The sequence below is a fragment of the Pocillopora verrucosa genome, chromosome 8 (genome assembly GCF_036669915.1).
Source record: "Pocillopora verrucosa isolate sample1 chromosome 8, ASM3666991v2, whole genome shotgun sequence".
Classification (NCBI taxonomy): domain Eukaryota; kingdom Metazoa; phylum Cnidaria; class Anthozoa; order Scleractinia; family Pocilloporidae; genus Pocillopora; species Pocillopora verrucosa.
In genome coordinates, this window is record NC_089319.1 from 5,909,767 (window position 1) to 5,934,967 (window position 25,201).

The following is a 25,201-nucleotide window of genomic DNA, read 5'->3' on the forward strand; positions in this document are numbered from 1 at the left end:
TAATTTAGTTACAATTGTTTATTCCTTTAAATTCGTCTCTCTATGGCCTGTGTTACATTTACGTGAACTGAAAACAATATGGTACTTAATACATTGATATTATACACAGCAGTCAAAGTACATTGAAATCACGTGCATATCTTGAGCTCTCTTGGATTTAAGCTAGATTTCTTTCCAAAACTCATCAGATTTGACGAAATTTAATGTTACCAAAATTTGTCGCTTTTTCGCAAGCGAGACAGCGAGAAGTTCATCGGCGCAACGTAAGTGAGATGAAAATGAAAACAATTTAGGACAATAGGTGTAATCCATACATGACTATTTACCTGCCCAGTGGTATCACCATCACAAAGGAACGAAGACATAACTGCCCAAGTAACCCCGTTCACTGCTTCATTAATGAACACATTTTGAGAACTCAAACAAAATTTACACGTCGACAACTGTGGTTATAATCGCGATATTTGAGTTTTTGGCATAATTATTCTTGAAACGTTTTTTTATTTATTCATAGGTCTTGAATAAATAAATAAATTTGTTTCAATTCATCTTGACTCACTCGCCCGAGAACCTGACTATTTTTGAGATAAATCTTCCACAAATTAAGATGTTAATACGTACTGAGTTAAACAAAGAGATAAATCAACATCTTATTTCCAAGATCTTCGAGATTTTATAATTTCTCATCCAGGTGGAGATCGGTCTCGTAAAGCAGAGGAGCCTTAGGAAAAATGTGGGATATTAGCTAAAGACGAAACTGGGGCGTGTACTAGAGCAGGCTACCGCATGTGCGATCGATAACGAAATGCAAACCAACCATTCAACTCCAAGAAGTGATTAACATGTAATTTCTCCCCATAATATCAATACGTTATCCAGCAAACAGGTAATGAGAACACTCAAACTCATCCAGTAGTAACAGAAGCTTATGACCTTAGGTTATAAGCTTCTGTTAGTGGTTGTTATCCTGATCTAACACCAAATTTTTGTAGCTAATTTATATAGAAGTGTGTAGCAACCAGGGGGAGAATTCAGTAACAATCTGGTCTTGGGAGTTAAAGGGTTAATGGCCGACTGAGAAGATCACATGCAATGATCACATGCAGGGATGTACACTGATGAATATTTTCCCGAAGTACTTGAAGCATTATGCTCTACAGGGTGAAGGAAAAAAAGGGGGCAGAAAAAAAAAGGGGGGGGGGTGTTGAGGTAAGTTTTCAAACCTCTTCTATAAGTGTATCATTCAAAAAAGCTACACACATTTAAGTTTCATTTTGGTGTATCTAGAAACAAGGAATAGAACAAATTTGCACACAGCTTTTCTTTGTTTCTCAGGGAAATCAGTTACTTGCAGATCTCCTTTAAAAAAGCCATTATTTGGAAAAATTATTTTCTTTCATTTCATTTTTTTTAATCATTTTACACAAGAATGTTAAAAAAAAATCATCACAAGTAATAAATATCCTCTTCTTCCCAAGCCCTTCTTTACTCTGTCAGCATCTGAAGCACTTGTTGAACTCTGGATTCAACCACAGTATCCTGTTCACTTCCCCCTAACATTGTAAGAGAAAAATAGTACAAAGTAGTGAACCAGGGCCAAAGGAAAAGCTAACACAATGAAGAATAGGATTAAACTCTCTGCTTTTGGTTAGGTTTGATAAGATTAGATTGTCCATGGGGAGGGGGGAAGGGGTGATTTGAGGATTTTGAGAGGGGATCACATGGTTTTCAGTGCAAACAGAGGGGGGATTAGTCATTGCCAACAAAGAATAAAAGAAGGACTATAGAAAATGGATCACCAATTAACTGCCAATGAGGAGGGGATCAGAAGAATACTACAAAGCCTTATGGAGGGGTCAGTCAAATTTTATTGTGACCTAACTAAAATCCTCTGACCCCTCTAGACAATAAATAATGACCATTTCCTGGATTTGGTTAACAGAGATTTCTCTCGTGAAATAGCTGATGACAGTGAGGCCTGAATCAACTATTATACAAGGATATTAAGAGTGAATAGAATAATTGTTTCAGAGTAAATCTGTTAGTTAATTCAAATTTTAGCAACAAACTCATATTTTCTTTTCTTTTTTGCTAACTATACAATGTTAGCAAAATAATTTTGTTCACTGCCTATCAGGCAATATGCAGCCAGTAATGTGGCCAATCAGGTTACTGCATTTGTGGTAGGAAACTAGTAGATTTTACATTACAATGATGACAAGCATCCACCCTAATGAGGAGGGGAGATGCCAGCAAACACTTAATATGCTGAGGGGTTTTAGTCACTTCCTTTAACATCACAGATACAATAAATGTCCATTTCCAACTATATCACTGATCATAAATGTCTTCATATACAAACCTTCTCCAGAGTCGAGCCTTTGCTCTGCTATCTTTATAGTCTTCTCTTTTGCTGCTCCTTCCAGTCCCTCGAGATATTTAAGCAGAATGCCAAAGTTTTCATCAGAGATCTAAAGAAAGGTTGGATTAGTTTAGTTTAAATTGTTTGTACTTCATTTCATATCTGAAATTGTTTGTTTAAAATAATTTTTTAATGTTTTTGAAGAGGGTTACACAATGAGGGATGGTAAATAGTAAAATCAGGACTCATGAGAGGCAGAGACTCCTACTTCCAAATCCAAGACTGTGTAAAACACTTTTAGCAACTTACCCTTGTTTTACTGATCTTATTGCAAGATACTAATAATACTAGTTTTCCATATTCCAGCCAATTGTTTAGAAGCTTCAACCATTTATAATAACATCTATCCTTTGCAAAGCTGTTTCTCTACTAAAAAGGGATATTCATGCAGATCTTAGACAAATTGGAAAAAAAATTTTTTTTCTTATTTCCTTGTTATTACCAAGTAAGAGAACTTTGCTTTTTACATGCTCTAAAAATCAACCCCTCTTCACTTAAGTACTAAACTTTTAGGTGCTTTCTGTACAAAGCTTTTGAAAGTGCTTTCAAGTTTAACAATATCTAATCAATTAATTTCACTGACCTGCTCTTGATCAAACATATTCTTCAGAAGCCACACTTGACGAACTTTCTTAAAGTTCCAGTGTTGCCTATTGTTAAACCATGTGTGCAAGTAGTCAATAGCTGGATGAAGGGTAGATTTTGATTCCTTTTGCGGCTCTAGCTTACATTTCTTTTTCTTCTTTTTCCCTTCATTATTCATCTCTTCCTTGACTGCATCCTCACAAGTCTCTAACATTTCCTCATGAAGTCCCTCATTACTTTGTGCATCAAATATGTAATGTAACTCATTTCCTGTTTTCCTCTTTTTCTTTTTGCTTTCTATCTCACAATCATCAATGTTTATATCATGAATGTTTTCCGGGTTACCTGAATATTGTTCTTCAAAAAAGGCATTATCATCAGGCTTCTTTTTTGTCCTTTTCTTCCCAACAACGATAGCTGATTTTTTCAATTTTTTATCATGTTTGCCTTTGGAATTTTCCCTATTCTCGCGTTCCTCTTCATTTTGAGCCGAATAATTTTTCTTTCGTTTCTCTTTGTCGAGACTTTCTTGATCGCTGTTTTCCCTAAACTTGTCTTCTTTTCCGAAACTAACGAGCTGCTCTTCGCCAAAATTTCGCTGTTTACTTTTTTCTGAGCTTGTGGGTTCTTGTGTTCTTTCACGGGGTTTTAGCTTACCTTTAGATACTCTCTCTTTTTGTTCGCCTTTAGATTGGCAATTATCAGTTGTGCTGTTGCACTCTTCTGTCCTCTCAACAACTGTCTCCTTCTTTATTTTCTTTCCCTCTTTACTTGAGATATCTCTTTGGCAGTTCTCTCCGTCAGAATCTCGAGCACGTTTTTGCCCTTTCGGCAAAGTTTCACTCTGACTAAATTTGCGAGCCATCGCAACACTTTTCTGATCACGATGCCCTTCGTATTTTTTTGCTTTCTTTATCTCTTTCCTTCCCTCTTTTAAATTTCCCTTTGCCATGACGAAAGTAAATGCTGGGACGAGAGTTTTACTGCTTTGATCACTTCAATTTCATGAGAAATCTAGCGGTCAACTCACAATGTTCTCCGCCATGTTGAAAGTTACCGAGTGGGAACCTGGGTCAATGGAGGTAAAGGCAGCCCCATTCCTTCTCAACCTCCCCTGGTAGCTGACCCTGTTATGAACTGGCATCCTGTCTGAGAGGTGTTCAATAGGCCATTTTACAGTTATGTACTTAGTTGCCAAGCCTTTGATTTGGAGTGAGGCTGAAGGTGACCTTGTTGTGATAAAGACCAGTATCTAGTTAGCATGATAACAAAGTAATTTGCATTTGAAAAGCAGCAAGGTTTGTATCATAACAAGGTCATCCTTAGCCTCATTCCTGTTCAAAGGCTTGGCAACAAAGCACACAACTGTAAAATGGACTATTCACCTAACCACTTCAAGCCACTAAAAAGCCAGACCAGCAGGAGGGACCATCTGGCTGGTAAGGTGGACAAACCCTTTTTTTCCAAGATCTCATTAGTAATTCTTCTTACTGTCTGCCATACAATTCTTATGATGTTAGTTGGGAGAATTTGATACTGTATCAACTTATAATCCCCTAATTTAAATTTTTTTGATTAATTACTGGTCAAAGAGTGATTAGCACTTAATTTCTCCCTACTCTATAACCCCTGAATCAAACATTAAGGCTATGAGAATGTATGAAATGATCATTAAGTTACAGAAGTCTTGTTTAATAAACAAATTCTCCTTGTCTGAACCATATGAAATGTTTGGATAACAGTTTGAAGAATATGCATACTGATGTTAAGGTGTAAGGGGTTTAAAAAGGCTACAGTGTAGGAAATAGAATCATTTACGAATGTTCTTCAGATCCTGGTTGTTTGAAGCTTGGATAATGCTATCCATTGGATAAATCTCTATTCAGTGGATAGCAAAGAATGTTTTGGAATCATGTATCTGCTGGATAGTGATTTATCAACTGGATAGAGTTATCTGCCCTTTATACAACTAAGCCCAAGTGTGTGTCATGATCAAGAAGCATCTCTTTGGTTTGATTTTTAGTTAGCATGTCACAAGCCCTCAAAACTAGTAATTGGAAACCAATGTCGAATGAGGTTGAGCACATCTCATGGAAGAGACCGCCATTATTTTAAGTGCTGAAAGGGGTTTGTAGTGATGATGTTATTCTTTCAAACATTATTTTCCCTTTAAAAAATATTGTTGTAGCAAGACAAAACAGATTTACCAGGGTAGGGCTGGGGAGGGACATTTGTTAAAGCCAGGAAGTAACATTTGCCTGTAAACAAGTTGTCTTTAAAGGTCTGCCAATGGTTGTAGGTTCTATCCCTTAGAGCAAAAGGTATTAGTAGCTGAGTTGAAATGCCATCAATTATGAGAGGAATTTTACATTCTAACTTATTTTTTTAAGTCAAATGCAGCAAATGACCCTTTTTCCAAGATAATAAACATTTTTCTATCATTCTTTCAAAAACAACGTCTCTCAGTCATTCTCTGGAATTGAAATATTCATATCAGCACCATGGGAAATTAAGAGTTGTTTCATTTTACCCTTGCAGGCTATGGCTGCAAGAAACAAAGGAGTCTCCCCTGTCACTCTCCTTGCATTGATGTTGGCCCCATGTTGCAACAATATTTGTGCAATATTGGTGTGTCCCCTAATCGCTGCCTCATGGAGTGGTGTATCACCAGAATCACCCCGCTTATTGACATCACTTCCTCTTTTAATAAGGAACCCAACAACCTCTTCATAACCATCTAGAGCTGCTAAGAACAGTGGTGTTTTGCCCTCAAAGTCTCCGACATGAATGTCTGCACCATTGTTAACTAAAAGTTCAGCAATTTCTTTGTCAGTAGAGTAGTGAAGTGGGGTCCTTCCATACCGATCAGCCAAATTTACACTGCTTCCACTTAAAAGTAACACTGCAACAATTTCTTTGTTGTTAATTTTTCGCACTGCTAGGCTGACTGGTGTTTCTCTTTTAGCAGACATAGCATTGACATGACTTCCCTTTTTTAGCAGGTAAGAGACAACTTCTAAGTGGCCTTCTTTAGCTGCATTATGAAGAGGAGTGTAACAGGCCATGTTTGACATATCCACACTGCTTCCATTTTGAACAAGTGTCTTAACACATTCTAGACATCCTTCTTCTGCAGCAAGCAAGAGAGCAGTGTCACCAAATCCTGTAGATGCATGGAGATCTGCTCCATTGTGAATAAGAACGGCTAAAGTTTCTGCATGACCCTTCACAGCAGCCATATGCAACGCACTTCTACCCCATGTTGACTGACAGTCCACAGGAACACCCAAACGAAGTAGGTACAAGACTGTTTCTTTATTTCCTCCCATAGCTGCGTAGTGTAGAACACCTCTTCTGCTCCTGTCCTTTGCATCAACGTTTGCACCGTTTTCAGCCAAAAATCGTACAACTTCACACGAATTCGATGCTGCCGCAATTAAAATGGGCGCGGCTTCTCCGTCATCTCGAAATGGGGACGGCTTGTTTACGTCTTCTCCTAGCTTTAAAACTCTTTTCATGTGTCTGGCACTCCCGTTCTTTGCTGCTTCGTGAACCACCATGAATGTGCGGTGTAGTGACGGCTTCAAAGGCAAGAGATACCAGTCTATTCGGGGCCGCCATTTAACACCAATCTATCCAGGGTTCTAGGAGAAGTTAGATGGAAGATTGGGGAGAGACTCAGACAAAGGAACAGCCTTCCCATCGTTGTTCAAGCACAGGCAGCCCAAGCTCCAGCTGTTAGATGATTATCTTGGGGAAATAAGACTGATGGCGAAATTATAAGAGTTTGTATGGGAATATTTACGACCAGCAGCATGCACCAGAGTATAATTCAGATCAAGACCCAAGCAACAGTAAAGCAGCCCTTACGTTTTAACGTTATTTAAAAATCATCCAATAATTTATGCGATAAGTGTGAGATTTTGCCCGAGACAAAATGGACCACCGATCAGCTTCTTTCGAGTCTGTCTCCGTTTCCTTCTCCTTTTAATTTCCATCCGATTTCATTTAATTATCTTTTCAAAGAAAAACTTCTGAAAACGGGGCAGGCTACAAGTCACAAGGGTTATAAGGAGATTTTGGACTCAATAGTCTGTTTACGAAGTCGCCATGTTCTCTTGGACCATTGTCCAGAGCAATGACTTGATGGAGAAAAGCGCAAGAAGGGAGGGGGGGAGGGGGTAATGCAGACCCTGTCTCTCCGGGGTTGCTCTGGCGTCTTAAACTAAAACGTAAAAATCAATTCTAACGTGGACTACGCTAAAGGTTGCCGCGATAGGGTTACCACCACAACCACAGATGCTTTCTTCGGATTCGCTTTATTTGTTGAAGTTCACACTCATCATTTTTGTGTTAGATCGACTACGGTGGATGGGCAGACCAACCATGGGAGAGGAGTACTACAGTATTAAAGAAGGAACACAAGTGGATTTAACAAGAACGACCTTTAATTAGAGCCACTCTTTAAAACAATTATACTACAGTTAAAAACCTAATTCAAGTGTAAGGCACTGGACCAAGCACAAATGCTTGTCACTTTCTCATGAACAGGCAAACAATCGAGCCACAAGTTCACTCTAATTAAGAAAACAAAAATGAAAAGCGATAGGGAATTTTTGAGATGAATGGAGACGGAAAGCATGCCATTTCTTTGCGAAAATATCATTCAGAATATATCCTGAAGAAAAAAAAAAAGGAAAAAAAAGGAAAAAAAAAAGAACTCCTCTTGCACAAAAAAAGACTGCTACAGTTGAGGATCAATTAAATAAAGATGCCTTGTCCAAGATGGTTGAGGCGTAGCTGAGATTGAAATTCATATCTGCAAAATCAATTCTTGTTTTGTATTTAAATCTCTTGCATACTCGGAATTCGCCACCATTGCTTTTCAAGTGATGCACGTTAATCTACCAATTACGTCTGATTCTCGTTGACAATAAACTACATTAACCAATTAAAGGAACAATTCTTTGTGATAACTAATTACTTGGTGAAGCTATTTAACTCAGTTGGCTACAAAACGTCCAAAAGCCTACTGTGATTATCCATCCACTAGTAGAAACAAAGAAAAAGAAAAAATGGGCCAAAATTGCGTGTCCCTAAAAGGTACTGAATACAAGGCTAACACCAAAGTCAAGATTCAGGAGCCTGCAGTCTCGACAGTATCGTCTCCAGTGCTCCTCTTCACAAATAGTTTCCCAGGGCTCTTGAATCCTTTTCCTTTAGCTGAGGTTAGTTCTTTATCATTATCAGAGGAATCAATAGAACCCATCTGTAGAAGAAATAAAAACAAGAGCTGAAGTCAGACTTCTGTATTCCTACATCACCCTATACAGGCAAACTTTGTTAGGCCTTTCGGCTTCAATGCTTCTGTCACAGGAGTCGACTAAATCATCAGGAAGCTCACCTTGTCTACCAACTCGGTGATTTTCATTTGAGTGTCAAAACGTATTCAAAATGGCATTGACACAGACAGCCATTAAAATCAAATTACCCGAAGCGCGAGAAAAGAGACGATAACGTCGTGATTGGTGTTGACTTTGTATCCGATTGGTTGAAAAGTTGGCGCAATTCACAGAACGAAATGGATTTAATCCTCCATTTCTTCCCACAGTTGACTGAAAAGGCTCCTTTCTAATGGGTCATAAGACTGGGGCGACAACTTCAACTAAACAATATTGAAAACTTAACTGACACAAAATTGATTTCACGCCTTTAGAGCTTAGTAAGGATTCTAATTCTCCCTTTTGAGGTCTCGCTGGTTCATTTTCTAATGCCTGTTTTGTAATACATGTGCTGTATGACACTCATTTGAAACATAAATAGCATCTTGTTACCACTAACATTAACTTCTCACAAGATATACTACTTGTGAACTGCCAGCTGGAAGAGTGGTCTCTTTCACAACCCTTGTTTCGTCTCACCATGCAATGTCTTCCATTCCCCATCTTGCCAGTTGCGTGACGGGACCAAACAAAGGGTGCGAAGTAGACTATCTGGCAAAGGTTCCCCCGCACAATTAAATTTTATGAAAAGAAGAGATTCCAACAAGTTTTGACAAAACTTACATAGTACAAAGCATTAATCCGAACAATATTAAAATTAATTTTTTACAAGTTTAACACAAAAATTGATTATTCTTTGACAATTCTTTTACAAAAAAAACGTCGGGGCTTACGTTTAAGTTTGTTAAGGAAGACTTCAGATAGATTTTGTCATAAGGTTTAGTATTTAGGATCCCTCAAGGGAATTTTTTAAGCTTTGAAGATGGTCATTTTAAACTGGTCAGCTTAGGCTAAGGACGGTACACACTTGAAAGGTTTACTGAAACGTTTAAACACTCTACCAGTTTAAGACTGTAAATGGGCCTGAAAAGTAGGTCTGTAACACAAGTTTAAGATATTTATAATTCTTAGAATCAGAGGTCTTACGAAATGTAAAAACCCGTTCTAAGTCTCCAGATGAAAAAGCTTAAGAAATTCAAGCAAAACAAAAATGCCAAAATGTTGAATTGAGTTTCCTTCAGCACTTCATAGTTGACTTCATCCTGGTTCATGTTGAGTGTTGTACAATTTACCTTCTGTGATAAAATTTATGAGCCTAAACCGCACTTTATTCAGCTCTTAAATGACCGCCAACCCAATTCATTTAAAACCCCTTTCACCTTAACATCAGTATGCAAATTCTCCATACTGTTCTCCATACATTTCCTAAGGTGCTGACAAGGAGAATTTGTTTTACAACAAATAGTTTCTTTAGTAGGTGATCATTTCCTTCATTCTCGTAACCTTTAACTGTGATTCATGGTTGATATTGTAAGGAGAAATTAGATGCTGGTCACACTAAGGGGTCAAAGGGTTAATACGGTTTAAAAACTTAAACAGCAATCTCTTTAGCTCTTAAACAAGCTCCAACTTAATATATATATATATTTTTTTTAACTGAAAACTTTCAGGACTGTGATGGAAGCTCAAAACAGAAATTAATGCAAAATTAATTTACAGTAACGCCGCTGTAGTTTGAATTTTTACAAAATTATAACGAAAAGGATTAACGAGCTCAAGAAGAGAGAAAGGACACTTAAAACGACACCAGAACAAAAACGCCAACGTAAAAACCACTAATGAAAAGAAAATAACTTCACTCGGACCTGTTCTAAAAGGATTGCCTTTCTCAACTGGAAGCTTGCTCAACCTAAAAACAATTATGGCAAAAATAAACATTCCTCAGCACACAAAACAAATATTACTATCAGCAGCTTGCTTAACATAATAAAAAAGTGATCATGTGGTCTAAACGTCTGGGTGAGTGTAGTCCTGAGAAGGACTGTTGTTAGAAGTTGTCAGAGTCCTTAAACGCGATTCTACGCTCAAGAATGAAAAAAAAAAAAAAAAAGGAAAAAAAAGAAAGAAAGAAAATAGCCAATTAAAAGTGACTATTTCTCAAACACTGTTCAAAGATTTATTTCGATTCCAACACGGTTATCCATAACCAATGAAGGCCATACACATCTGCCTATTACAGAATGATTCTCGAAGCGAGCCGCTTAGTCTAAAAAGTTATACCTGAACCAAATCGGAGATGTTCCACCTCAACAAAACTTAGGATGTTCGTTGTGAGCCGTTAAGATAGGATATCCTCATTTAAAGAGTTTTTGACTAATATAGCCTGTTCAAAGAATTGATGTTTTTGTTCCTTTGTGACCAATATGACAGACCTATCAAACCAACAACAGTTTTCTAACGTAAACACTTCACTAAAGACAGAAAGTTGTTAAATGATTTTCTTACCTCGTCATGAGCATCATTCATCATATCTTCAGCTGCTTTCTGCAAGTCTGATTCATTCAACATAAGCTGAAACATACAGTAAAGCTTTTAATTAGACACACTAAACAGATCACTGTACTTGGGTCTTTGACCACTGAAAATACAACGAGAATGGGTGGGAAAGTTGCAAAAAAAAATTCAGTTTAATGAAAGAGGAAAAACATAAATCCAATTCATACAAAGCCAATCACTTATTAAGTTATTCCTTCTATTCTCATGAGTGACTAAGATAGAATTTCTCCTTACAATATCAATACAATATCAAACGGAAAAGTGGCAAGAATAAAGAAAATGTCAATTAGGGGGATTATTATTTGATTCAATATCAAATTCTAGAGCTCCATGCTCAATTTATCAGAAAGTTGCCTTCAATGGTAAAGTGGTTGCCTTAGGAAAAACTCTGATCGCTTCCCTGTTCTCAGAACCAACATCATATAGCAGACAACAGGGAGAATTACCAATAAGATCTTGGGAATGTAAGGGCGAAAATTTGATTCTAATGTTAGAAAATATACCTTTTCAGATTCACCATTTTCAATCGCTTGAATTGTAGATCCTTCCGATGAGATAATTCGTTGAGTAGTGGATGATGATGTGACGACCTGCTTGGAGCTAACAACACGTGTGGTGACAAATGAAGAGGACGTTTCTGTAGATGAAGAAAATGTGCTACCTTCTCCACTCAACACCAGTTCTGGGAAACCTTCTTTCTCCGATGATGATGTCTGCTTGGTGTACGATCGTTCCTCGGAAACGAACACTTTCTCCGATATCCTTGTTCCTTCTTCACCTGGGAGAACAGCAATAACCTCTTGGGTCTTAACAAGCATCTCATCCTTCTTCTCCTCTGCTTCCTCTTTTTTCTCTTCCACTTCCTCTTTCTTCTCCTCCACTTCCTCCTTCTTCTCTTCAACTTCTGCAGCAACTTCAGTGGCAACCTCCGCTGAGGCCACAGCCTCTATAGCAGCTTTCGCTTTCTTCTTCATCTTCTTTTCTTTTTTCTCCTTCTTCTTCTCTTCATCTTTTTCATCGTCGGAAGACGAAGAAGATGACGAGGAACTGGAAGTTGAACTCTTCCTGGATTTCTTCTCTTCTGTCTCTTCCTCAACGACTGCAGGTTCTGGTTCAGCAGGTCTCATTCCTTCAGCAAGTTCCAACACACAGTCTGGCTTCAACCTGTAAAGAAACAGATGAAAAACTTCAGACCAGATTTCAAACAGTATGTAATGCTCCCTTAAAACTGACTTGTTTAACTAAACTATGCAATTGGTTCAAAAGTTTCCAAAGAAGCTGGGGTGCTGCGTCGGTGGGAGAGTATCACAGGGTAATTTGGCATTATCAACTAGGTTGCTAACATAAATTGACCATCATCGAGAGTTCAAAAGCTGACGTATCGAGCGTTTTCCCTTCGTCAGAGCAAAAGAAGGGCTAACGCTCGAAACGTCAGCTTTGAAACTCTAAACGGTAACCAACTTACATTATCAACTCAGTTATAAATAACAAATGACCTTGTTAGATTCAAAACTTATACCAATGGCAACTTGGTAGCTCGTGTTTCCCCACGCTTCAGAAAGTTTACATGTACTTCTTTTTGGTTAAGTTCTCCAAGGCTCTTTGTAATAGTTTCCATTGTTCTGAGTGGCTTTGGTGGCTATTTTGGTTTTGATTTTAACACTAATTACTCTTACAACAAGAGTTTGAAGATAAAAGATTTGGGTACAAGTTGTGTAGTGTTGTGATTATACAAGATAGAAAGAGTTATTTCATGAAGTGCTGAGTATACTTTTTACACTTATATCATAACATCATGGTGGAAATCTAATGGTTAAACCATCCATAAATGAATCTCACTTACAAGTCAGTGGCAGAAAGAGTAAAACGTTGCATTTCGCTTCGTGAACTGAGATAGAATCCTTGACCACTAACGGAGAACACAAGGGATTTAATGGCATCCACATCAGACTTTCTCATTGCTGAGGCCTTGACTTGCATTTTGAGGTTTGGAATAGAATAAACAATCAAATCCCCTTGATTGCTAACACATGCAAGGCAGTGGTACACCATTCCAGAATCATCATTCTTGCTTCTAACATTGATCAGACCAATCTTGCGCACTCTAGAGCCATCAATTGCAGTGAGCTTCTCTTTATTACGGGCCTTCAAGTGTGGCAAACTGAACACTTTAAACTGTTCCTCAGAGCAAATTACTAGGGAGTGTGATCCACTCATGTCGGGCTCTAAGGTAGTGGGAAAAGTAGAAGGGACACAAATGATTTTCAGTGCAGGCTGTTTGAGCATTTTTATCTCAGTCATAAAATATGACACAAGTAGGAGACATCATTTTGCTCTGTGAAAATATTCTTATGAAAATCATGTACTCAATTCAGTATTCACTTTTACTAGCAGTTGAATCAAGTCTGCATTCTCTACCACTTCAATGCTGCATTGAAAACAAAAAACAAAACATGAACACGAGAGATTTCTCAAGATTGCTGTTGTTTTGAGAAGAGGCAAGCTAATCAGAAGCTAATAAAAAACTAAACATAAGCAGCAAAGACAACGAGTCTATCAATTTTTAGTTTGCTACCAGGTTTTCTAGGAGGAAAGTAACTCTGAACCTCTCAGTCCCCTGGATCTCCAACCAAAGCTCAAAAAGAAAAATGTACTCAGTTCTTGAGGCAAGTGGCTAATTTCTTCTCCCCATTGAGTGTCTCAGAACCGGGCACAATGGCCCAGCTGAAAATTACCTTTTTCATTATCCTCAATAATATCTCCTTGAAGCGGCAATCCATCTTTGTCAACCACGAACATGGACACAACCGGTGCTTTGTGTTTCAATTTGATCTCTTTTCCAATCTCCACCTGCACTTCCTCCTCAGATCTCTTCTCTTCCTCAGGGATGGTCAAATAACACACATAAATGTGACCGGCATTTGTTCCTGCCCAGAGAGAAGGGCAGTGGTGCACCCCTGAAGATAAACACAGATGGATATCCAGTTAATGCCAGAAGGAAGATTCAAGGTAACTGGTATTAGAAATAGTTATGGTGAAACTACATGTAGTTTTGTGATAACTGAAATCCATGACCACAAAAATAGCCATGGTTGGGCATAAAGAAAGTTTTCTTCATCCAAACTTTAAGACAGTAAAAGAAAAAAGTCTTCTGTGTATGCTGCAGTTGTTTTAGAACCAATAAAAAGAGTGACTTCTTACCATCTCTGATGTAAGTGTCCACAAAGTACAAACAGCGCACCATACTTAAGACGCTCTCATCAACACGGTTTTCCTCAACAAGGCGGGACACTGGTGAAGCCACAGCCTCTGGCGTAGGAGAGGCTGGAGCTTCTCCTTCTTTCTTGGGGGTCCTATCTGCAGCCCCACGGGATCCTCTACGAGAACGTAACCGCCGGAAGGATCTTCGAATGCTCTCTTTGAGGGATTTACGTCTGGAAAGATGCTCTCCATTATCAGTTTCTTTGAAAAGAAAAAACACAAATTGGAGTTGTTAGTATATAGATTTATATCACATTTACCTGAGAATTCAATGTAAAGTTCAAAAAAAAAATCTAGATGTATCATACTACTAATCTAAGTGCTGATTTCTAGATCATCAGCCACATATTCCCTACAAGCTTCGGTTCTGAAGATTTGGCATTAAATCAAAAAACTATCCTAAAATTGATTTTTTTCCCCTTTCTTTCTTCTTATCACCTTTCTGTTTCAAAATAAATCCATATTTTCCACAGAAATTCCTTTTTAGCCACTTCTATCAGTCAAAGGGTTAACCCTTTCACTCCTATGATCTCTTTAGTAATTCTTCTTACTGTCTGCCATATATTGCTTATAATTTTAGTTTAGAGAATTTGGTTTTGAATCAAATGATAATCCACTCATTGATATTTTTCTACATTTCCATCACTTTTCTACTTGAGATTGTATTGATATTGTAAGGAGAAATTCTTTCTTGGTCAGTATTGGGTGTCAAAGGATTAACATCAGGAGGTAAAAATCAGTAACAAAAAAGTTGAAATGGTTTGAGAAGAACACATGCAACTTTTAGAGTCCAATTTCCAATACTTTGTTCAAGTGGATTTCAAAACTCCACTCTTACCTTGGCTGACAGTCCATTTTGTTGTAACAGTCTTCTTGCTAAGATAATCATACACAATAAAGCCATGGACAGTTCCAGCTGCCAAGAGTCCCCAGCGTGCTTCCACAACAAGTGCACTGACTGGTGCTGCTGGAATGAGCTGAAGACCAGTTTGCAGTTTAAATCCTGCAGGAACAGTGATTGAACCTTCCTTGGGAAGCAAAGGGCCATGTCCTTTCCACTGGAAATTTTCCTTGTCTTCAGTGAAGTCAATCTCGACCATCTGATAGATAGAACAAATCATTTCAGTTATATGTTGTTTGTGCATTTGAATGAGGAAAAATAAACAAATTTTCAGAACACCTCCTGAACAATGTTCAAAACCAATTGTTTTAATTGCCTGCCGATGGGTCACAATTAGTTCCATGAAGAAATAATCACTAGCTATTTCTTTAGTCCTGACTGCTCATACCTGTGCTTCCACACTAGTCTCTTCTTCACATAAGTCAAAAATGAGGACCTGCCCTCCATTACCAGCAGCTGTCAGAGTCTTTGACTTCGGAGACATGATGATCTTGGTCACAGCAAATCGTGGATCATCAGAGTAAGGAGAGTAGTTGCCGACTTTCTTAAATGGTGGCCAAACTTCTTCTTCCGCATCCCTGGGCTCAGAATCATGACCTTCATGTTCCCCAACAAAATACTTGGCAGTGTGAAGGGTGTAGATGAGCTGCATTTCAAGCTGTGACACATCCCAGAAATTGATGGAACCATCTTCATGCCTGTTGAAGAAATACAAAGGAAAAAAAGCTGGTTGCTTTCCAAGAACAATTAAGGTACTTATTGAAACTATGTGGTTCAGTGTTCTGTTTGGTTTATCTCTCAGTCTTTCATTTAAACTTTCACCTTGTCATAAAGTTGTAAAGAAAAGAAACACTGGTGTCCTCAATTTAACCTTGTTTATTATATGTTGGTCTTGAAGTGTCAGAAACTATATACAAGTAATTTGGTCTCATTAACAATTCTTCTTATTGTCTGTTGCACTGATCTTATGAAGCTAGTAAGGGGAATTTGGTATTACATCAACTAATAATCCCCTAATTGATACTCTTCTTCACCCTCATCACTTCTCTGTTTGATATTCTATTAGTTTTATGGGTAGAAATTATGTCTTGTTAGCTCATGTGAGTTTAAGGGTTAACACATGAGTATAACAACACAGAAAACAACATTTCAGCTAGGCCTGTCAAGGTTTTTAAATAATTTTTCTTAGAAGGCAGACTTTCTTGAGAGTATATAAGGATAAGGATGAGGCAATACCAGACTTACCCCTCCACTGTCTATTAACTTTTGTCATTAACATTCTTGTATAATTCTGTTTTTAAGACAGATTTTCAGAGCTGAGCACCTCAAGTTACTAAAACCTAAGCCACCCTGAATAACAGACAAATTTGGCTGGCTGCTGACTTTCATGAATCCAAAACAGATGCATTGTAATTCATGGACCATAGAAATAATTCTGCTATTAAAACAAAAAGCTTACCCAGTAATCAGCAGATCCTTGGTTTCATCATCTTCTATCAGTGTCTTGCCTCCTGTTATGGGCCAACTCTAAGGTGACCAAAGTAGAGCTCATTTTAATAAAATCAATTTTATCGCAAACAACAACCTTTGTACATTTCAAATGTCCAACTTTTTAGAATAGGAGTTTCTGACACTGCACATACCTCATTTGAGAAGTCCACTTGAAGTTGTTTCTTCCCAGCAGTCAATAACTGATCAAACACGCTTTGAGGACAGTCGTGGCAATGATATGAGCATGTGATGGGGGAAGAATGCAGGCACACCAAGTAGGGTTTCATAAAGGTGGGGAACCTGTGCAGAAAAAAAAAATTCAGTGAGAATACAAATTTAAAAAGTGATTTACATAGAGCTTTTAACTAAAGACATACACCGAAGGTTTTTTTTATATCTATAAAAATGGTATTGAGGTATTTTATTACATGAAGGGCTTTGTCTCACCCTGCCTCCTTGGTGACCAAGTCAATGACAACTAATTCTTCTTCGCACAGCACAACCAAGTAAGCTGGATCTATTGAAAGAATACAGTCAATTTTTAACAGAAAATTTCTGATTAAGATAAAGGGCTGCATAAGGATCAGATGAAGAAGAGCAGTGAAGAACAATAAGGGGTTCACTTGGGGTCTCGGAGCTAACCATATTGGAACTGGTTAGCACATGACTGGATAAATTGCTTGATACTGACTAAAACACAACAATCATTGGGTTACTGTGCAATCTGATAAAAAAGAAATAAATCAAAGGCTGAAAGGATGGAGTCACAGGGCAGCCAGCCAGAGGTTTGCATGGAGATAACATGCTTTACTCATGACAATACAAACACAATTACAAAATTGATGATTAGGCTGCAATCACTGTGCACCTTCCAATCAAAAAAGCAGACACTGAAAATGCAAAAAAGCTTCTTTTTTTTAATTTACCTGCCCCATTGGCTTTCACAGTAAAGAAGTCCATCACACGTGAAGTGAAATCAAAAGCCACTTGAGGAGTGTTGTCACCTCCTTCAACCAAGTTGGCATCCTGAATCAGAGAGACACAGTGTCGATCTCCATAGCTGGCCCTTGGCATTCCGCCGCTGAAGAACACAGAAGAGTCACTCCACTCCACTTTTGTGATGGCTTTGCAAGGGAATGGTCCCAGGGGAGTGACAGCCTTGGGAATTTCTAAGCTTCCCTCCAGTGACCACCTCGTCAGACTGCCATCACCATGAGCACTAATGAACTTGGTTCCATCCGCATGCCAACTGAGACTTTCGACCTCCTGTGGCTGATCAGAGGATTGAATGCTGAAGGTGGCTTGAACACTGCATCGCTCGTGATTCCACAAGACAACCAAACCCTTCTTATAGCCAATCAGGATCTAAAGAAAAGGAAAATGATAACTCAGGTTTGCTCTATCTACATGTACAACATTGGATAAGGTAAAATTTCTTAGTATTTTAAGGATCATCTATATTATTCCTTCTCTTTCTTTTCTACTCTAACCGAGTATGTACCCTGCATTACACACCTTACAAATCAAATCTAAGTACTGTAAGGAAAGTGTAGGATACATTTTTTTCCTTACAATAAAACTGCTTTGGTCTTGTGCATCTGACAAAACTCAACTGCAGTTGATCAAAATTGTTATTTGAAATCTGAGTAAGCCTACCCTATCCTAAGTCATTTCCATTGGTTGTGGGTTCATTTGTACCCCTGTAAAATATTACTGAAACATTTCACACAATTTTGATACATTTTTAGTCTTGCATAGTTATAAGAGGGACAAGAGAAGGTTCTCTGTAGAGTACTTTCACCAAACATTTCCTCATTTTGCTATCTAAAATCTTACTATCTTATAAACTGCTCAGTATAAAGTTCACCCAAAAATTAAATGGGCCACCAAGACACAATAAAATACAATGTGACAACATTCTAATAGCATGTCTTCTAACCTTGTTAGAATCCTCTGGATGTTCCTGAATAGCTTCAACAGATCCTGCATTTGTCTTGCTTTCTTCCTGGACACTGCAGTAAATTTAAATTTCAGAGGAAGCTCACTTATTGTTCTGCATCCTGAAGCTGTTTTATTATCCACATCAGAATGATATATTCTTACATGGAACTTTAACTTAAATATTTTTAATTTTATTGAAATCAAAAACAAAAAAACAAAAAATGAACAGCTTGCCAAATCCGACTGCCTTGAATAAACATGCTGAAGCTTAATTACTCAAAAAAGGGTAAAATAACCCAAAAATTGGATCAGTGAAAACATTTAGAATTTCGAAACACTTGTTCAAAATCTGCCCAATCTCTTATCTTTTGCTAATTTTTAAACTAAAGAAGGCCAGTTCAAAGTCTGAAAGTCTTCCTGTGTTTGTTTTGGAGATAATTTCAACCCCCTAATCTATAATCTTTTTCCTTTTTCCCTTTCTTATGTGACCTCAACTGATACAAATATACAAACTGTGTTTACTTTGCCTACTACTAAAACTTTTTTCCTATAGCAATACAGACTATGACTTTCTTTCTACTTCTCTTTTTTCTTGGGGAGTATCCAAGACTTTCAAGACATAAAATATTGCACTCTATACAATATTTGTATCATTTCTCTATTAAAATCACATGTCAGCATGTGTTTTCCTGATTTTTCAAATGGATAGAAAATATTCCATTAATAGGAAAATGAGACCACTGAATGGTCATGGTTATTTTAAGAAAACTGAATATCAAAAGAACACATTTTTGATTTGCATAAATATAAAATCTATTATAAAAATGCACCTTTGGAAGCATGACACAAACCTTTGCATGACAACATCCTGGTAAATGATGTATTCTTGAAGTTCAAATGAGTTTATATCCAGCAGATAGATGTTACCACCTTCTGTTCCCAGGTAAAGACGGTTGGTTTTCATGGACAGACAGCACACAGAGATCTTTTTGAGTCTGAAATCACCAGACAAAAGGCAAAATTAACATGAGAAATGGTGCAAGATCCCACAGATAACGAAGCTGAGCACAGCAGGGAGAGAAGGCGTAAATCATAAAGTGTTCAAAAATAAAATATGGCGAAACTCATGAAACTTTATTTCAACTATTACAGAAGATCAAAATCTGGCTGGAAAATCTTTTAAATTTAATTATAAAAGTTGCACAAATTTTCTAGATTATAATTTCAAAGAGAAGTAATATGCTGTATGCACAAACAGGAAGAAAAATACATGCAATGCAGAAGTCATTCATTATTTTTTTATGGTTATACAAGGTATTTGTCTCTTACTAAGAGATGGTAGAAATTTTACATTTCATAGAATGAAGAAAATTATTTCATGTTTACAACTCTGTACAATGTCTGTCAGACTGGCAGTGTGCCAAATGGAAATAATTGTTGTTGAAGAATTTGGCTCACACAAAGTTTATTTTAAAGTCTACCTTCCCTCCAGTGTGCATGTTTTGACTTCCTCCAGAACTGACTTCCCCTCTTTTTTGTTAACCTCCCAAAGATGGATGGTGTTTTGTTCTCCATCATCACAAACACTTATGATACGTCCCTAAAAATCACACAAGGAAAACATGCTAGAGGTTACAAGAACATTGAATTAAGTTAAACAAAACCAAAATTTGTCACTACAGTAAAAAAAAACAAAACAAAAACAATTAGATTGGGGAAGAGGGAAATAAAAAACTTCATAGCAAAATAGCAGACAGTATGCTATATCTTCTTTGTGTTTTTTTTAAGGATACAGAACTCAGCACAGTAATTGTTATTTTTGCACAGATATTTACCAGCCTTTGCATATCAAAGTAAGGACAACCTGTGGATCATCATTGATCATATGCATGAATTTACAGGATTAACAGAAGAAAATGTCCACACAGGCTATTTTAGTGCACATCTTTTCAAATCCATGAGTCTCTCAAATAACCCTTGCAAACAAAAATAAAATGCATTAAATGTTATTTTCAAACTATCCACACTTGAAAAGAAGCCCAAAAGATTATTTCATGCAATGTTGCTGACATAAATTCCAGTCCTCTTAAAACTTAAATGATCTTCACATTAAAACAATGAACTGTACAAGAATCTGCAAATTGATGGTGCTGAAACAGATTCCTATGTAATTAATCTTGGAAAAAAAAACAAAACAAAAAAAAAGTGTTATCACAGATTTCATAAATTTTGCATATGCCAAAATGCATGGATTTTCACAATGATTGAGCAAGTTTGCATGTATTACCTTTACTTAAGAAATAAAGGCTTCAATTTAGTTATAAGGCACGTCAGTCATTAAACAGATCATTTTCTCAATGTTAAGAATTGCTAATAGCTAAGGTCTAATATCAATTTTTTCTAGTTAAGTGTTATGTTACATTGAACTGCAAATACTGCTTGTAAACATTACTTGAAAGCTCTTCCACTTTGCTTCAATATTCCACAGCACTCCTGCACAGCTCAAATGCTTCAAGAGTGTTTCTGATGTTTTGAAATGAGTTGACTAGTACTATGAATTAATTTACCTAAGAAAGGCCAATATCACTGATCATCAACACATTCAAATGTTCAGTTTTGTTGATAGACTTTCATAAAAACTGTCACAAATGGGAGATACTTGACAGAGTTGAAAAAAGGGAAAATGAAAAATCTCTCAAAATGTTGTGTGGGTACATTTAGGTATGGGGCAAACAGTTGAAATTGACTGTAGCCTCAGAAAAGCTTTCAGTTTCATCGAATCCCTGAGCACAAGCCTTAACTGTGTTAACTGCTCAACTCTCACGATCTGATTGTCAATTCTTCCTTCAAGCTGCAACACTTTCCTTGTTTATTAGTTATGAGAATTTGGTGTTGGATCAAGACAACAACCTCTACCTGATAAGTTTCAGTATTCTCATTGCCTTTTTGCTAGATAGTGAATGGATATTATGGGAAGAAGTTACATATCAATCACTACTAGGAATTAACAGTGAATTATCAATTCTTACTTTTTCCTATAATTAAGTCTTGTGACAAACCAGAGTGCTTCAATGGGGTGCTACTCTTTCAAATGGTACTTATTATGTTTTCCAGAGATTATTTGTTAACCAATCATAGATAAGAAAGCCTAAAAAATTTTTTTTTTTTTTTAAATCAAGACAAGTATTTTACTGATTAGTCTAATCAACATAATTTGCACTACAAGAACAAGTAGCTGTTAAAATTGCTAGCTGTTAATGTGTCTGGGGAATACTGAAGTCTCTCCCAACATTTTTGCTGGTTTCCTGACCTGTTTTCTTGTATAGATTGTCGATTCCTGGGAAGACACTATGGGATTTAGGCTCTTACCCAGGAGTCTTGGTTCAGTATCCAGTAACCTTATAAGTAGACCAGCAAATTCCAACAGCGTATGTAACAACCACCAACCTGATTTCTTTTTGGACAGGTTAGTCACATGAATGACAATGTACACCCACTAGTGGTGGTAAAATCTAGCTGCCGTTGCCCGCAATACCCCTTGGAGGAAAGAGAAGAGCTTCTTCCCTCACATTTTGCACGAGTCAAACTAAACACTTGTATGCTTCAGGTTCTTGTAGTGCAGAAAACCTTAATTTTCTTAAACTGTTAAACCAGAGTCAATATTTAAGAATTGCTATTCTGTAAAACAGCAAAAGCTTGAAATTTCATTTTCAAAATAATTACAATACAAAGGATCTAACTGAGAAATATCACTCTCAGTACAAGCATGGAAACTCCAAAAATTCTACACAAACAGAACAGTACTTCATAACTTTTGCTTTTCACAAACTACTAGTAACAGAAGTAACAGGCTGCTTCATGCACTACAGCTAATGAAGATGTTGCCTGAACACATTAAGCTAATCACAAAATGCCTCTCAGCACATCAGTGCTAGGACAATGCTTTACACCTCTACTAAAACTCTTAAAGCCACAAAAAGAAAGAAGAGAAAAAGAAATGTACCGATAGACAACCTAATCCATTCACAACCACAAATGGTTTTATTCATTTCAAGACAATGGCCAATATCAATCCTTGGATAAATTCTAGAACCTTTGTTTACATTCCAGATGATTTTTCGAATTTCATCACAAGTGAGCAAAAAGTGAAAGAAATTTAAGATGTGTGAAGCGAGGAAATAAAATGTTCTATCAGCTTTACTGCCCCACGACATTACAAAAATAGACATTGGACAGTCTGATGTTTGAAACTAACACCTAAATTTATTCTAGACCAAGTCAAAATAAATAAGCTTATATTGATTTCCTGATTACGGAGCAAGTACGAAGACAAGCTTAATCTGGGTGAAGAAGAGTTTCGAAACCATATTTAACACAATAGTGACAAATTCTGGATTTTTCCTGGCGAAAAAGCGGATGCTTCTGGAGTAAATTCGTTGCGAAGCCCCACCCTACTATCACACACCCTCAATTTTCCCCTCTGTCGATTTCAGTCGAGCGAGTTTTAAACACGATCAAGTATGATAGGAGTGACCGGATGACTTACTTGTTCTGGCAGAAAATGTAACTCTTGAATCACCGTTTCCAGTTGATGACGAGCGGAAAGTTCCACGCCAGGTCGGCCATAGCTAACAGAAAAGTCAAGAAGCAATAGAAGAAGAGGCGAAGACGCGTGGGAAAATATGCAATAAACAAAATGATGCCCCGCGCGTGACTGAAATACCTGATCCAGTTTTTTAGAGACTGAACTTTACAAGGACTCTTGTGCTACTCGTAAACAAGAGCAAAATAAAGTAAATTAGCGTCAAGAGATATTCTTAGTTCCTAACTTCAAGTCAGGGCTGTCCTAAATTATGTTTGGAACCATGTCGAAGAAAAAATCGAACGCAAAAAGCAGAATTTTGCTTGGGTCTTCATAGTGATCAGAGAAACTTGAGTTGATAAGATACTTCACTCGTTCTTTCCTTTCGCCCCGCTTGAAACCACAATAGCCTTATCATTTAGTATTATTTAAACCAAACGACACGCTGGTTCACTTGTAAAAATAAAATTTATATCATAGCAACAGACAAAGAGAGGGTTTTTGCAAGTACATCACTGTATCTGTGGAGTGAAGCGAAGCTAAGCGAAGGCTGCCTCTACGTGATCAAAGATCATTTTTGTTGGATTTCTGGAAACAACATAGTTACTTCCAAAACGTGCACATGAAACCAATTATATCACGAAAACAGACCTTCACGGAAGCAAATGCGGGAAACATTCGAACAATTGATCGAAGTAGTTAGCTTAGGACACGTGTGATGGCACAAGGAGGAATGGACGATCGAGGCTATTATGTACGATTTAAGTCGAAGATTTCAGCGATTTTAGAAATCCATAAATGCTTTTAAGTAAACTACCACATTCAGAAACTTGGGATGAATATTTCTAGTGTGATTTCGTCTTGGAATCAAGTGTAGTGCGTGCAAAATAACGATAGGCTGCTAGAAAATATTCTTAAGAAGGGAGGGTTGTGAAGGTTCGCAATGTCTTGGTGGTAGATTTCATTGTAACTAAGGAATCACGAGACATTCGTTTTGGCAAGTTGAAGATAAAAACAATATCACAGGCAACTGAACGGTCAAAGTTAAAATTTGAACAGCTCAAAAGCGCTGCATTTGAGGTGTATTCGAACTAATCCCTTACATGTCCAATTATAAAATCATAATTTCTTGTGACTACGAATTGATGGATGTAGGATAGGCTTCCTGGGTCCACAAACAACACTGATGAGGAGGTTTTTGCAATTCCTTGCCTTCCTAAACCTTACATTCCGTCTAAGTGTCATAGACGGTTCGGAGACAAAGCCAAGCACACTGTCTGGTTTACGGAGAGCTATAGCTCCACAGGTTAAGCTTTAAAGCTTTGCAACAAAGGATACATTTTTAGCAGCCCATTGCTTGTTCCAATAGCCAACAAGTTCAGTTCAGGATCGTGAGCGATTGCCGAAGGTTTTGGTGGAAAGCCATGTTCCACAGCCTGCAAGAAATTTAGGGTATTTATAAAAGCACATGTCCCTGGAGTTATCATAATCTATTCAAAGAGAAGGCAAGAAACCGCCAAAACTTACCTTGTTGAACAAAAACAGATCCTGACCAAGTTTGTCCTTCAAATGTCCGGAACTCCTATCCCTTGTCCTCGAAAAAAACTTAAACATGGTTGAAGTAGTCGCCTTCCAACAGAACCAAACGCGGCGACTTCACAGACGAATAATTTATTAGGAAGGTTGGAGTAACTGAGACTGCAAGCGAAAGACTCGTTTGAAAATCAATCACGCCTTAGCGAAATTGAGTTCGAGTCATGTGACATCCTGTCAATCAAACCGGCTGGGACCAATGAGATTGCATATCATGATTAAAAAGCGCGCCGAAAGAACACTTCAGCTGCAGGCGATTGGCTTCACAAGTACTCTTCAAACAAAACGTAGAAGTTCAAACTGCTCTGAATTTCTCTTCATGAATAAATTACGGCTGGGAAAGTTGACATGCAGTGTCTTTTGTGACAAATATTTGTTTAGGGGCGCGTGATCAGGATGTATTGTATACGAGTTAATTTTGACAGGCTCCAACATTTTTTGCCTGACGTGTGTCCGCGCGCCCTTTCAATTGCGGGCAAAAGTATGCTAAATTGTGAACCGCACGTATTCCATGCTCCCTACTGCGAATATTTTATTTGGTTTAGTTCAGACTTTGCACATGAAATCGTGAATTTTCGATAAACCAG

The 25,201-nt window shown here is 37.5% G+C and overlaps 3 protein-coding genes across 4 annotated transcripts; all 3 read right to left on the reverse strand.

The window, feature by feature from the left end:
• Window positions 1–1,218: 1,218 nt before the first annotated feature.
• Window positions 1,219–4,053, reverse strand: LOC131769771 (nucleolar protein 58-like). Its single transcript, XM_059085484.2, has 3 exons — window positions 3,006–4,053; window positions 2,363–2,471; window positions 1,219–1,553 (listed from the first exon to the last, which is right to left on the reverse strand). Exons 1-3 carry the CDS (start codon window positions 3,957–3,959, stop codon window positions 1,486–1,488), a joined length of 1,131 nt encoding a protein of 376 aa, XP_058941467.2. The 5' UTR covers window positions 3,960–4,053; the 3' UTR covers window positions 1,219–1,485.
• A 680-nt stretch (window positions 4,054–4,733) lies between these two features.
• Window positions 4,734–6,634, reverse strand: LOC131769768 (putative ankyrin repeat protein RF_0381). Its single transcript, XM_059085482.2, has one exon. The coding sequence runs from the start codon at window positions 6,565–6,567 to the stop codon at window positions 5,470–5,472; it is 1,098 nt and encodes a 365-aa protein (XP_058941465.2). The 5' UTR covers window positions 6,568–6,634; the 3' UTR covers window positions 4,734–5,469.
• Window positions 6,635–7,433: 799 nt separating this feature from the next.
• LOC131769767 (LLGL scribble cell polarity complex component 2) lies at window positions 7,434–24,745 on the reverse strand. Of its 2 annotated transcripts, XM_059085481.2 has the most exons (19): window positions 24,549–24,745; window positions 24,360–24,457; window positions 22,986–23,067; window positions 19,921–20,039; window positions 19,291–19,434; window positions 18,438–18,510; window positions 17,425–17,863; window positions 16,946–17,015; window positions 16,651–16,798; window positions 16,467–16,534; window positions 15,396–15,705; window positions 14,945–15,206; window positions 14,047–14,307; window positions 13,581–13,802; window positions 12,689–13,070; window positions 11,349–12,009; window positions 10,795–10,860; window positions 10,155–10,198; window positions 8,139–8,276 (listed from the first exon to the last, which is right to left on the reverse strand). In XM_059085481.2, exons 1-18 carry the CDS (start codon window positions 24,633–24,635, stop codon window positions 10,178–10,180), a joined length of 3,513 nt encoding a protein of 1,170 aa, XP_058941464.2. In that variant the 5' UTR covers window positions 24,636–24,745; the 3' UTR covers window positions 8,139–8,276; window positions 10,155–10,177. The 2 variants fall into 2 exon arrangements, with proteins under 2 accessions (XP_058941463.2, XP_058941464.2); XM_059085480.2 differs by lacking the exon at window positions 10,155–10,198 and having other exon boundaries at window positions 7,434–8,276.
• Between the last annotated feature and the right edge of the window lie 456 nt (window positions 24,746–25,201).

Coding starts and splice junctions, on each gene's coding strand:
- LOC131769771 (XM_059085484.2), bottom strand. CDS start 3,959: ATGGCAAAGGGAAATTTAAAAGAGGGAAGGAAAGAGATAAAGAAAGCA. Junction 2,472..3,005: donor ATATGTTTGATCAAGAGCAG/GTCAGTGAAATT, acceptor ACCTTTCTTTAG/ATCTCTGATGAAAACTTTGG. Junction 1,554..2,362: donor AAGGCTCGACTCTGGAGAAG/GTTTGTATATGA, acceptor TTACAATGTTAG/GGGGAAGTGAACAGGATACT.
- LOC131769768 (XM_059085482.2), bottom strand. CDS start 6,567: ATGGTGGTTCACGAAGCAGCAAAGAACGGGAGTGCCAGACACATGAAA.
- LOC131769767 (XM_059085480.2), bottom strand. CDS start 24,635: ATGTTTAAGTTTTTTTCGAGGACAAGGGATAGGAGTTCCGGACATTTG. Junction 24,458..24,548: donor ATCTGTTTTTGTTCAACAAG/GTAAGTTTTGGC, acceptor AATTTCTTGCAG/GCTGTGGAACATGGCTTTCC. Junction 13,071..13,580: donor TATTGAGGATAATGAAAAAG/GTAATTTTCAGC, acceptor CCACTACCTTAG/AGCCCGACATGAGTGGATCA.